Genomic DNA, 14,256 nt, shown 5'->3' on the forward strand with positions numbered 1-14,256 from the left:
CAGACAACAAATTTGTTGTAGACCAGTGTAATAATTATAACAACCCAAATTTAGCTGAATACAGAGGACATGTTGTACTGCTCCATCAACATCCAGAGAAACACATCACACATTTACCTCTAAGAGAGCACATCAGAATTCACAAATCCATTAAGAAGATAATGCCCTCTTCCAGATTTATTTTGTGTTCCTGTCTTCAAGGACAATCTTACTCATTTCACTTTATAGTCCATGGAAGGGTAGGATACCGGAAATGTCTCAGACTGACTCATGCCCCTATCGTGTAAACAAACCATAGAGCTCCCAATGCTCCTATAGCGCTACTGATTGTAATTTCATGGAGATTAAAGAGGGGTGGAAATGTAGGGGAGAGGGACAACCATGTGTGCCACCTCAAGCTCCTTGGAGGAAAGGTGGGATATAAATGTAAAAGTAAGCAAATGATGAGAAAGGTAATAAAATACGAGTTGGAGATGACCTTGGGGGTCATCTGCATCCTCAGCTCAAGGAAGGATCTGCAATGCAGGATTCAGCTACAGCAACCCTGGTGGGGGGGGGCATCCAGCCACTATAACAATTACAAGAACAAGAACAAACCAATATTCCCACCCACCCATTTAAAAGAACATAGAGTGTTAATCAGCCAAAGCCAAGTTTTTGCCTGGCACCTAAAGATATGTAATGAAGGCACTAGGTGAGTCCTTAGCTATTTAAGGCAAAACCAACACTTTGAATTGGGCCCAGAAACTAATTGACACCAGGTGCAATTCGGCCAGGATCAGTGTGATATGCTGAAACCATCAACCTGGCTGCTGAATTCGGCCAGGATCAGTGTGATATGCTGAAACCGTCAACCTGGCTGCTGAATTCTACACCAGTTGCCTTTAGAATTTTTTGGGCGGAGGAGGAGAGTGCATACCCATAGGTGGAAAGGGTGAAAGCCCCCAAACAACTCAGTGAGTATATGCTCTGTGGTCACAGCGTGCTGGCTGGGGATACTGGAAAATTCCGATGAAAGCAGAAAGGAAGCATAAACTGTTGTAGTTTGCATGTTCATCTGTGGCCAGAAATGGAAACCAGTCAATTGAGTATGACTGACGTTCATTCAGATTGTTGTTGCTTTCAAGCCTGCAAATGTACCAGCTGAAGTTTCCAAAACGTCTTCAGAGGCAGCCCCATGTATAACGCGTTACTGTGATCTAACCTAGAGGGTACCAGAGTGTAGTAGACAAAACGTAGTTTCTTTGTTTATTTCTTCAATTTATATACCGCCCTTTATCAAAAAGTTCCCAGGGCGGCGTGCAACATTAAAAACACATTACAGAACATCCATGATAAAATAATGAAAACACAATAAAAAAAGCATACTGGCAGACAGTCTAATAATAAAATAGTCCTCATAATGACGCATATCACAGGTTGTCCCTGTCCAGATGGGGGCGCCCTGGGACACCAGCCGAAGCTGATGGCAGGCACCTCAAGCGGCTTCAAAGCGACTGTAATTATTTTATTTATACATCCATACATGCCCCGCCCATCTGACTGGGTTGCCTCAGCCACTCTGGGCGGTCTGCAACAACCTCCCATCCATCCTGTCTAGGAAACTGCCTGGAAAACCTACGCCTACTTTAGCTCGGGTTAGTTTAGTTTACACCCTGAATATTATTCTTGGGTTGTTGTTTTTAGTGGCGTCACCTACCGAGGCTAAGCATTTCAGCGAGCGTCACACCGCGTAATCAGAGAAAGCCGTTGATGACCAGACGACGCGTATTACTATAATATGACGTCACTTCCTCTCCGTAGGGCGCCCCTCCAGGCTCACGTCGGTTTCTCCGTGACGTCACCGGCCTCCAGCCGCCGTTCTAGGCATCCGGAGGCCGTCTGGCTCTATGGTCGGCCGAAAAAAGAGTCAGCTGCGAAGACGGGCCTGGCCGGCGGGGAATGAACTTTGGACCCTGTGGCGGTTTCTCGGGGCTGTTTTGGGGCTGGGAAAGGGTGGGGGCGGCGGCGGTTTCGGGGACCCTTCGGCGGCGACGGGAGAGAGGTGAGTGGCAAAAGCGGCGAGGGCTGGCTCGAAACCTGAGGGAAAGAGACGGGGCGGCAGGCGCGGGTTTGTGGGAGCCGGGTTTGAGGAAAGCCCTGTAGGCTGGCGGGATGGTCCCGCTCTCCTCTCGGCCTCCCTCAGCGCCTGGCACAACTCTTTCAACACCTTCGCGACAGGCGGAAAACCAGCAGGTCTGGTTTCTCCCCGTTAAGTGATGCAACGACGGGGGAAGCTCTACCTGTCGGGTTTCTGCCTGTTTGCGTTCAAGGAAGCCAACGCACACCCCCTGGAAGCTCTTCTCAGAAAAGGCGCGCCCATGTGTCAGCCTTAAATCTTTAACCTCAGCCTTTTTAAAGCTTCTGTTTCTGTGGATCGCGGCAGCAGAGGAAGCTGCTTTATCCCCAGCCGGAACTGTGTGGTCCACACAGCTCAGGGTTGATGTCTACACCGTCAGCGGCTTTCCAGGTGGAAGGGGGTTATTATTTATTTAGGTTTCATGGGGGATATCAGATCTCAGAGGCTACTAGGTTATCTCAGAGGCTGCATGGTACGCATCCAGAATTTAAGGGAATTTGCTTCTGAGCTGTGCTCCTGACCCGCTTGTGGGCTCCCTGTTTAGGCAACTGGTTGTGCCACTGTGGGGAATGGGATGCTGGTCTAGACATCTGACCCAGGTGGGATGTGACCTTACGATGGACTTTAGTTATGATCCAGTAAGGCAGTTCTTACGTTCTTTGTTGACAGAACGGGATCCTGCTCAAATAATTGCTGTACCAATTTTAACATGACTGCCTTGTTCGTGTCAAATATATTTTCACCTGTCCCAAACTCATAGGGTTGGATAGGTTTAAAATCTTTTTCAGAAAACAGCATTAATCCTTCAATGCTAATCTAGTGAGTATCCTTTTATGGTCTCTGTTTCTCCCATTTCTGTGTTATCACTCCCAGTACTATCTGTGCAACATACACTTAGGCCTGGGTTTTTGTTTTTGTTTTGTAATCTGTCTCTGTTAGGTTTCCCGTGCCTCTCTCAGGGCTACACTTGAGAAACCACACCAAAGAATAGTAATGTGAATGCCAGAAGATGCCAAAAGTACACTTTGGGTTTTGGACAATGGGTAGATTGGAGGGCCCTTCCATAAGCTTCAGTTGGAGTAACATGTTTTGTTTGGTTGTTTACTTTCAGGTGCTGATGCGACTGGCCTCTAGTCAGTGAGATGTGTGCTTGATACTTTAAGACATCGCTGGATTTTGCCTAGCCAGTGGGCAGGCCCCTGCTTTAGCAATGGCTCCACAGTTCCGCAGTTATGTTTGGGATCCTGCTCTTATCCTTTCCCAGATCACACTCATGCAAGCAATTTATTATAGCTCGCTTGGGCTCTGGTTGGCTGTGGTGGACAGCCTGGTTCACAACAGCCCGTCCCTTGACCAGATTTTCAACTATGAGGTAGGATATTATTCATTTTGGGAAATCCTGACAGCTAGAAGATTTTGAAAACCAACCTTGCAGGCTAAGAGAATTGTTGTTTACGCCTCCTACTTTTAGGTATCCAGGGGAATCCTTGAGTCAGTCTTTCCCATCCCTGGGTAGAAGTTGGAGTTAAAAGTGCAGATCAGAGTGAATGGAGAAATGTTGGAAGGAAAAGGAATTGACCAGTGCAAGAAACGCTGTACCTGTTTGGGTTGTGGTGCCTGTAGATCAGGAGTGAAGGGAAGTCATGTGAGTGTGAACTCCAGTGTGAATAACAGTAGAGAGGCAGGACAGTATGTCAGACTTTCCCACCACTCTTGACAGCCTTCTCCTTCAACCTCCAGCCACCCCTTTGCTCCTGGCTTCCTGTTCTACACAGTCACACACACCATGACCATCTTTATCAGCTCCTCAGACCAGAGGAAGCGTGATCTGGATTGTGTGTTCCCCTTCTTAATCTCCAGTATTTAAACAAGTATGACATTAACACAGTTTCACAGATTGCATTCTATAACATTTGTATTTAAATTTTACATACTTTTGTATGCAGATTTTTGGCTTGCATAGACAAGTTTATTACTGTGAGAAATGAATTTGCACTTTTGCAAATGGCTGCCTTTGCGATAGCAAAATTAAGATGATTTTGTATGATCTTTTAGATATTGTTTATTGTGGAGAGGACATGCTGTATATTGTTATTGCTAATAGGAACTGATATTATTTCTTTTTTTTAATTATTCAAAAGTTTATTCCCTTGTTTTCCCATTCAAAAAGAAAAAGGAAATGCTTATAAAACAAAGGGCACATAGTTCAGTGTTAAAACTTCTGCTTTGCATATGCAGAAGGTCCCAAGTTCAATCCCCAACCTCTTGAGTTAGCAATGTCCCTTGTCTGGGACCCAAAGAGTCAATGCCATTTAGTGCAAACAATACTGTACTGAGTTTGATGGGCCAATGCTCTGAATCGGTATAAGACAGCTTCCTGTGTTCTTCTAACAATCCACTATTCCAACACTATTACCGAACTAGAAATAGGATCAAAGAACAAGAACCCAAAATGGTCTGTCGTGTGTGACCTTGTAAAAGTTTGTATGAAGTCAGTTGAATATTTCTCCCTGAAAGGGCAGTTTCCTCCACCTACCTTCATGGTCTTGAAAGACCTACATTGGCTCCCAGTACGTTTCCGAGCACAATTCAAAGTGCTGGTGTTGACCTTTAAAGCCCTAAACAGCCTCGGCCCAGTATACCTGAAGGAGTGTCTCCACCTCCATCGTTCTGCCCGGACGCTGAGGTCCAGTGCCAAGGGCCTTCTGGCGGTTCCCTCATTGCGAGAAGCAAAGCTACAGGGAACCAGGCAGAGGGCCTTCTCGGTCGTGGCGCCTGCCCTGTGGAACGCCCTCCCATCAGATGTCAAAGCAATAAATAACTACCTGACATTCAGAAGACATCTTAAGGCAGCCCTGTTCAGGGAAGTTTTTAATCTGTGATATTTTAGTGTATTTTTGGTTTTTATGGAAGCCGCCCAGAGTGGCTGGGGAGGCCCAGCCAGATGGGCGGGGTACAAATAATAAATTATTATTATTATTATTATTATTATTATTATTATGTGTTTTTTTCACTATAATGGTTATTCCTGGTGTTTTGTATCATTTCTACAGAAGAAAACTCTGAATACAACAATTCACTTTTCTCACTACCCAAAGTTTCTAGTGATGCCAGATGAAGGATTTGGATTTAAATGTTTAAGTAGAGACATTGTTTCAGGGCAGATCAGATGTGGGAAAGATCTGTGGTGTTCTTTCTTTGGAGTGAGTGAGACGGCCTGGGATGGTTACATGTGCATAAAACAGTCTCTTCAACGGAGTCTGAAAAGATAAGACAAATCTAGAGAGTCCTCTGTGCCTCTCTTTTGCCTGGCTGCATCTGTCCTTGAGCTATGATCATGCCTTTTGCTTGTCTGGATGGACAGAAGAGTGTGTAGAAAACTCTTACCTGGATGGAACGTTGTTGTTTAGTCGTTTAGTCGTGTCTGGCTCTTCGTGACCCCATGGACCAGAGCACGCCAGGCACTCCTGTCTTCCACTGCCTCCCGCAGTTTGGTCAAACTCATGCTGGTAGCTTCGAGAACACTGTCCAACCATCTCGTCCTCTGTCGTCCCCTTCTCCTTGTGCCCTCCATCTTTCCCAACATCAGGGTCTTTTCCAGGGTCCTCTTCTCATGAGGTGGCCAAAGTATTGGAGCCTCAGCTTCAGGATCTGTCCTTCCAGTGAGCACTCAGGGCTGATTTCCTTAAGAATGGATAGGTTTGATCTTTTTGCAGTCCATGGGACTCTCAAGAGTCTCCTCCAGCACTATAATTCAAAAGCATCAATTCTTCAGCGATCAGCCTTCTTTATGGTCCAGCTCTCACTTCCATACATCACTACTGGGAAAACCATAGCTTTAACTATACGGACCTTTGTTGGCAAGGTGGATGGAACGTAGCCTAGTATAAAAAGTGTGAGTTACATCAGTTGCTCCACCCACTTTTGTCTCTGGCCCTACCCACCACCAGCATCTGTCTCCTGGAAGGTTGCCTATGAAGGAATCTACCTGGAGGCTGAAAAAGACTCTCCACTCCTGTTACATAATTTTATCAATTGCTATTGGCTACGGCATCAGGCTAGCCACTGTTTCAAACTGAATCCGAACTATGTGGCCCCTGATCTGATCCAATTGAGCTCCTTTTAACCTGCAACCAGCCCTGGGGGTGAAGTGGCCATCCATGACTGGGGAAGGGAGCCAATTCACTTCAACAGCATATTCCTTCCCAGCCTTATATTCCTCTGCCATAACTTCCTCTTTCTAGCCCCAGCTGAGGCTTTGAAGTACAGTAGAGTGAACACAAGCCTAAATGGCAGAACAAGGCCTCTGTAGAGACGAAAACCCAACTGCTTGTTTCTGACCCAGTTATCTCTCTCATAAGAACACAAGAAGATCCCTGCTGGGTATTCTATCTAGTCCCGTGTCCTGTTTCCTATGGTAGCCAACCAAGAAGCCCATGAGCAGGGACATGAGAAGTACTCCCCTCTCTGAAGCTACTGAGTGGAAGTGAGCCTGTAGTGGATATTGTGTAGTGGATCCAGTAGTGCATATTGTGAAGTCACAGAAATTGTCAGGCTGGGAGGAGAGAACCTTGTCTTAGCCCAGTGGTGGGAAACCTTTGTAAGCCCAGAAGCCACATTCCCTTTGGGAGAAGCATTCTGAGGGCCACATGCTGGTGGTGCTAGTGATGGGTAGGGTGAGAGGCAGACATGGACAGAGCAGTGGATGTGAGTTTTACCTTTGTATAGGAGGCTACTATCCAGCTATACAAGGTTTCTCATTTTTTTGCGGGCTGCATGGGACATTACAGGTGTGAAGAAAGGAAACTGAAGTCCTTGGACGCCAGTGGAAGCCCACTCTCACAACTGAATTCCACCCAGGGAAATTAGAGCCAGACCTTCTCATGGCTCTCACCATCAGATTGGCTTTGAGCACCGCAGTACTGTAATGTAGGTTTCATTTGGGATCTCTGTGCTTTCTGTCCTCATCTCTATTGGGAGAATAGGGCAGGAATAAGTTTGACACCTGCCCATCTCTGTGGAAGTCTGTCCAATGCATAGACAGCAATGGTTACAATGCTGCATGTTTGAAATAGCAGGACTTTTGCCTGCGCTGTCTGCAACTCTGCTGTTTTCCAACTTTTGTAAGCAGAAATGATGACCAGCTTAGGGACTCTGTGGAGCGTGCCTTATCGCAGCTTGCTGACCTTGGCAAACTGCATGAGGTAGTGATTTATGATAGCCTGGATTTTGGTGGCAGTTGTAAGTTTTCAGTTCTGAGTTGCCGAAAAACTGCAGTTAGTGTACTGTGACAGTTGGCCTTTCTATGAAAATAACTGGTGACAGAGGCTCATGTAGACGTTGATTTATCTTGGCTGGATTGCCTATTTTGAAAACTTTAACCACTGAGTTGTATTTTAGATCAGGAGGTTCCAGACAGTGGTGTGTGGACCACTATTGGTCCACAAGCTTCTTGCAGGTTGTCAATGGTATGTTTGCATTAAATATTCATATTGATTTTTAGTTGTATTTTTAATGCTTTTTATTTCTTATATTGTATTTTATTGTATTGCAATTTGAATTCTATGGAATTTCAATTGCAATACAAAAAAAAGAAGCAGCAAGAAAAGTACAATTAAAAATATTACAGTATCTTAGCAGAGTGTATTACAAATATTACAAGTGGTAGGGGGGGAAATCATTTAGTGGCCCACCAAGAATATCAGCAATTTTCAAGTGGCTCAGTGGGGGTGGGGTGCAAGTTGGGGAACCACTGCTTCAGATCCTTTGGAATTTCACGAAATCAAGAAAATGTGTGTAATTTATGCAGTTTCAGATAAGGAGGAGTGGTTTTTAGCCTCAAAACATAGACTGATCTGTTCTGTAGAAGCAAATGGAACCCACTTCAGCCATAGGGCAACTTTTGCAAAATATATAATTCCATTCTGGCATTGTATCAATATCCCTTGTGATTTTATACATTTACTGGGGGGTTATTGTTTTACTTCTAGTTATGGTATGTATTTTTGTGTTTTTATATTGTAAACTGCCTTATCTTCGGATAAAGGGCAGTATATAAAATTAACTAATAGTAGTAGTAGTAGTAATAATAATAATAATAACACCACCACCAAAAACTCAGCCCTGGCTGATTTTTGTAGATATAATTAAACTTGTACATACAAATCTGCACTCCTAGAAAAAGAAATTGTTTTTCTGCCTTGAAGGTAAACGAAGCATTATGTGGAATGGAATGCATGGATGGGAAAGAGGAGTCAAATAAATCTTGAGTTGGTTTCCAATTTATCCCAGTGGCTGTTTTTCTCCTTGTAACCCTGTGCAGGTTTTGGGGTTCTCCACCTCACCTGGCAGACTTGCCATGATGGCTTTTATCCTGAACGCACTTTCTTGGTAAGTTGGCTTTTTGGATGTGCATTTCTGACACTTCTGATCGCCATTTTATTTCTTTCAAGTACAAACATTTTTTCCAGGAATCTAATATCCCTTGCTGAAAACCATAGTATTCTCACAGTCTGTGTTGTAATGCAGAAGCAGACATAGCTAACATGGTATCCTTCAGATGTTTAGAACTACTTCCATCAGCACCCAGCCAGCGTGGCCAATGGTCGGGAATGATAGGAGCTTCAATCCACAATGTTTGGAGGGCACCACCTTACCTAGACCTGTGCTAAGGAATGTTGCGAGAAAGCTGCTTGTAGGGATTGACTAACCTGTCTTAAATCTCTGGCTGCTATTGGTTGAACTGCTCAGACTCTATAGATGGACAGGGCAAAAAGTAAGTTCTTGGGAAAATGGGTGGAAGACGAGGGATAGGAAAAGAGGAAGGAGGAGCCTAAGGAGGCAACAGGCAAAAGGAAGGGGGGAATCTTGGAAAGCAGGTTTAGAAGAAAGAGTTGTTTGAAGGAATGAAAGCAAGAGAGGGCTAGAGGAAAGTCTCAGAGAGGTGTAAGAAATCTGGTAAAAGAGAATGGGCAAAGAGAAGATAAGGACACGTGATCAAGAGCTGCAGGGCTTGGAACAAGTTGGTGTTCCACATTTGTTTGAAATATCAGCCAAATAGCTGCTGTCCTTTAAGGCATATGAGCATGAGTATTTATAGTCTTCCACCCTCTTACAAGAGAGATATGTTGTACCTCAAGAGCAGCCAGGAGAGGAAGAGAAGTTGCCAGATCAAAGGTTTTCAGCCATAAATATTCCTAACAGCCTAAAGAACAGAAGAACAGAGAGCTATAGCCTTAGAGTTCCAGGGTTTAAAAACTTAATTAAAAAGTCCCCACATGGAGCAAGCTTGTTTTCTCCAGCTCTGGAGGCTGGGACCCAAACTAATGGATTTAAATTACAAAAAAAGAGATTCTGACTAATAAACACTAGGAAAAACCTTCTTACAATAAGAGCTGTTGGACAGTGGAACAGACTCCCTCAGGAGGTGGTGGACTCTCCTTCCTTGGAGGTCTTAAAGCAGTGGTTGGATGTCCATCTGTCATGTATGATCTCATTGAGATTCCCGCATTGCAAGGGGTTAGACTAGATGACCCTCAGGATCCCTTCCAACTCTACAATTCTATGATTCTAAGATAACTCTTGTACTGCTTAGTGCAGGATAAATATAAAGGTGTCTGAAAACTTTCTGTTGCTGAATTCCTTCTTTCCTGAATGCTACAGTTTCAGGTAAAATCTTTTCTCCCCTCCCCTTTACAGTGCCATAGGCTTGCTGTATTTCATTCGGCGAGGAAAGCAGTGCTTGGATTTCACAGTCACCATTCACTTTTTCCACCTGCTGGGCTGCTGGATTTACAATGCACACTTTCCAACTGCTTTGACGTGGTGGCTTGTACATACTGTGTGCACGGCACTCATGGCTGTGATTGGGGAATACCTTTGTATGCGAACAGAACTGAAGGAGATCCCATTAAATTCAACCCCCAAATCCAACGTATAGACCCTCGGAAGATGCTCTCTCTCTTCCCCACGGCTTCCTCATCTTGGTGCTAACACAGGATACGTGAGAATGTATTTGAAGCAACCCAGCATGTCTGTTCTAACTTTTAAATAATCTTGCGTGAAAGGTTTGTGATGCATCCATGGGTACAACATGGGACAAATCAGATTTTGATAAAGCACACTTTGTTGCTTGGGTAGGCACACCCATTTTGCCCATGCAGCTCAGAACAGATTCAGCGTTGGACAACAAAGCAACAGGAGCTGGACTGCTTTTGTGAGATGAACACTGGGTTGCCGGAACTGGAACTGTCATTTTCTTCAATATGGACAATACCCAGGCAGTTGACTTCACGCAATGCACAATAAAAGCTCCATTCTGCTCCCTCCCCAGTACATCTTGTATCTATTTTCCTTCCAACTGTCTTTTGAAATTTAAAAAAAAATCAAGGAGATCAGACAAGGTAGGAAGCATTTCTCACTTGGCTGCTGTGATTATAGAAGGTTTGGCTAAAGGTGAAGAGGAAAGTGACAATATTTATTGGATTGTAGAGACTGATTTTTGGCAAAGCAAATAAAGACTCTCATTGTCCATTGCAGTTTCGCAGCTTATTGATCAGGCAGGGTTATCCTGTTATTTTATATAGCAACAGGGGAGGAAAGGGAGCCATCAGACAGGAATATCATCCTGGAAGACACATCATCGAAACTTTAAATCTACCATCTTCAAGTAAAAAAATGGCATGCAGCAAGTTGGCCCGCCGGCCAACAAAGAGGGCTAGCTGTGGGCTGAAATGCTTCAGATGAGCCTTCTTGTTTATAGTATTACCATGAATGTACTTCCTTTTCTCTGATCATCAGATTCTAGTATTTATAATCAAGGACACTGTCCTTTTTTGTTATACGAGGCTGTGTTAGCATATAAAGAACAGGACTGTTAATGAGTTTTGTAACTGAACAAGATTAAGAGAAACATGCAGCTTCCGTTGTCTCCTACGCACAGAGGCCTGAGTGCCCCTGTCATACACAGACAAAACTCTCCTATTTTAAAAGGGATGGAAGGTTTGGAAGAGAGAGTTAATCTGTAACAGCCGGTTGCAGCTGTTAATGGAACTATGGGTTTTTCACAATGAACTTATTTTCAGACATGCCACTGAGCCTTTCTTTGTACATAAATATTTGTTGGTGGTATTGGTTTGTATAAGTTATATTGGTAAGTTAATGCTTGGTTTGTAATGGTTAGGGGGATAATTTTGCATATAGAACTCGATAAACTGTCTCTCAAAAGCTCTTTGTTTCTGTGATGCCTTTTCTGAATTTCATCTGGCAATCCTTTGCAAACAGAAGTTTCACCCTGGATTAAATGTTTTGCTTCCCATCCTTAGGTATTACATTTAGCAGAAGGCAGGTCTTTTTCTATGCTGTCTTTATGATTGGGGAAAACTTCTGAGTCAAAAAGCCCCTTTTCCAGTGTTCTTTGTTTATTTATTTATTTATTTATTTAAATATTTATAGACTGCACTTTTCATTAAAAATGCAGCAACGTGGTTTACAATTCAGTGTTAGGTCACGAACATGCTGTACATGAGGGCTGGCTAACGTGTCCTCTTCATGTTTCTGGAGTCCATTTCCCATAATACTCAACTGGAGCTGATGGGAGTTGCAGCCTAACCACATCCAGAGCTCCACACATTTACTTTCCCTGCTACACACTGTGTTCAATAACAGTTGCATATCACCACTTTGCCACTAGATGGCATTGTTTGCTTGTTAGAGCCTGCTATTATGTGATAGGAAAAGCTGCAGTCTAGCATTTCCCTGGCAGCGCTTTAATGCAGTGGGGCAGACCTCCAGAGCCACCCTCCTGACATCACTGCAGCTTAGATGGGGCAGGGCACCACAGGGTCTTGGCAAGGTTAGGACTGCACGTGGATGGACTGGTGGGAGTGCAGGATTGGCTCCACTGTCCTGTCCCACCCCTGCTAGGGTAAGCGGCAGCAACAGGCTAGGAAGGGCAGTTCTGTGCTATCACATCAGTTGCTACTGCTTATACGGAATCCAGCTACTATGGTATTGCCAGGTAGTGGCTCTCTAGGGCCCCGGCCAGAAGCATTTCCTGCTCCTGCTGTTTCTTTGGCTGAAAGGTCAACACACTCAAAGCAGGGGAGAGAAGGAAAAGCCCCGCTTTTAATACAGATCTAAAACATTGCAGGCCAGTTGAGCTGGACTAGGCATTGTTCAGAATGCACAGATGCATGCTGGGACTCCAAAGCCTATGGAAGCTCTCATTTTTGAAATGTCATACCCAGCCATTTAACCTGAAATCTGCTTCAAGTGCTAATTGGAACTTGTATGCAGGGCTGTGTGCCTTTTTAGTTACAGAATTCAACACCACAGAAAGCTGGATTCTGCAATGTCTGTAAACAGCAAATACAGATAATATTTTGTATAATTCTGCCATTTTAAGCATTTTGCATAATTTGTTTAGTTTTGCATGTCAGGAAAAGGGGCAAGGGATTGTAGACAGTGGTAGACACGCTGCTCCCAAGTCACTAACAATCATATTGAACCAGTCCTCTGACTTTTGGATACTGCAGCATGCATTTTGACCATATACATGCTCAAGCATATCTTTGCAACCAGGAGGGCTAGAAACTTGTTCTTTTGGGAAAATGAAATATGTGTGCATTTGAGTGAGAGAGAATCAGACTATAGTTTCCATTTGATAGATAGATAGATAAATTTATTGTCATTGTCCGTATATACACAGTATACACAACAACGAAAATCAAACACCCAAGACCGGATTCACATACACATTTGCACGTATCTCCAACACTCTCATCCTATTCAGACATAATCTATTAAAACATACATAATCCAGAATATAACACAACCTATTAGAAGCATAGCATAACCTAAAACCTATCTCATTCCTTACTACTCACTGCTTGCTATTTCTTACAACTGGCCCTGAGATCATTGTTTAGTACAATCAGAGCTCTTGGATAGAAAATATTCAGAAGGCGTGTAGTTCGTGTTTTCATTGTCCTATATCTTCTGCCCGAAGGCAACAGTTCAAAGAGGTTGTGAGCAGGATGGGTGGGATCTCTCAGGATATTGTGTGACTTCTTCAAGCTGCGAGACGTGAAGATCTCATCCAGGGTTGGTAGTTGGAGCCCAATAACATTCTGGGCAATTTTAATTATTCTCTGTAAGGCTTTTTTATCCATTCCAGAGCTGCTCCCATACCACGATAATATACTATAGGTTAAGACACTCTCAATGGTACTATGATAATAGGACAGAAGTAGGTGCTGGGATAGATTCAATCCTCTGAGCATTCTCAGGAAATACAACCTCCCCTGCACCTTCCTCACAACCATATTAATATTTGCAGTCCATGAGAGGTCCTCAGAGATGTAAGTGCCCAGGTATTTAAAACTACCAACCCTCTCCACCTCCTCGCCATTTATGTGCAATGGTAAAAATACACTTTTCTTTCGCCTAAAATCAATTATGAGTTCTTTGGTTTTTTTGGTGTTTAGCATAAGATTATTTTCTTTACACCATTGAATTAACCCCTGTACTTCTTTCCTATAAGCAGCCTCATCATTCTCACTAATGAGCCCCACCACTGTTGTATCATCCGCAAATTTGATGATTGTGTTGGACTTATACAGTGGGGTGCAGTCAAATGTGTACAGGGAATAGAGGAAGGGGCTTAACACACACCCCTGAGGGGCTCCTGTGCTTAGTACTAGAGTAATAATAATAATAATAATAATAAATTTTATTTATATCCCGCCCTCCCCAGCCGAAGCCGGGCTCAGGGCGGCTAACAACATTAAAACAGTGTGATATTATAAAACATTATAAAAATGAATTAAAATCAAAATTGATGGCAACCATAAACTAAAGCTTTGTAAAGATTGCCAGAGGAGGGGGTCAGGCTGCGCCCTGACCAAATGCCAGGTGGAACAGCTCTGTCTTGCAGGCCCTGCGGAAAGATGTCAAGTCCTGCAGGGCCCTTGTCTCTTGTGACAGAGCGTTCCACCAGGTTGGAGCCGCAGCCGAAAAAGCCCTGGCTCTAGTTGAGGCCAGCCTAACCTCTCTGAGGCCTGGGACCCTCAAGGTGTTTTTATTTGAAGATCGTAAGTTCCTCTGTGGGGCATACCAGGAGAGGCGGTCCCGTAGGT

General features: G+C 43.9%; 1 protein-coding gene across 1 annotated transcript; it reads left to right on the forward strand.

Annotated features, from left to right (window-relative positions):
* The first annotated feature begins 1,883 nt into the window (after window positions 1-1,883).
* SYS1 (SYS1 golgi trafficking protein) lies at window positions 1,884-11,344 on the forward strand. The gene is made up of 4 exons (XM_079980098.1): window positions 1,884-2,044; window positions 3,231-3,491; window positions 8,442-8,509; window positions 9,818-11,344. The coding sequence occupies exons 2-4, from the start codon at window positions 3,330-3,332 to the stop codon at window positions 10,056-10,058; spliced, it is 471 nt and encodes a 156-aa protein (XP_079836224.1). The 5' UTR covers window positions 1,884-2,044; window positions 3,231-3,329; the 3' UTR covers window positions 10,059-11,344.
* The last annotated feature ends 2,912 nt before the right edge of the window (window positions 11,345-14,256 follow it).

This window comes from Podarcis cretensis (assembly GCF_951804945.1).
Source record: "Podarcis cretensis genome assembly, chromosome: 6".
NCBI classification, from domain to species: domain Eukaryota; kingdom Metazoa; phylum Chordata; class Lepidosauria; order Squamata; family Lacertidae; genus Podarcis; species Podarcis cretensis.

Bases quoted from the DNA above. Each gene is read 5' to 3' on its own strand.
- SYS1 (XM_079980098.1), top strand. From the start codon at position 3,330: ATGGCTCCACAGTTCCGCAGTTATGTTTGGGATCCTGCTCTTATCCTT. The intron at 3,492-8,441 runs GTAGGATATTAT...AACCCTGTGCAG, and splicing joins ACCAGATTTTCAACTATGAG to GTTTTGGGGTTCTCCACCTC. The intron at 8,510-9,817 runs GTAAGTTGGCTT...TCCCCTTTACAG, and splicing joins ATCCTGAACGCACTTTCTTG to TGCCATAGGCTTGCTGTATT.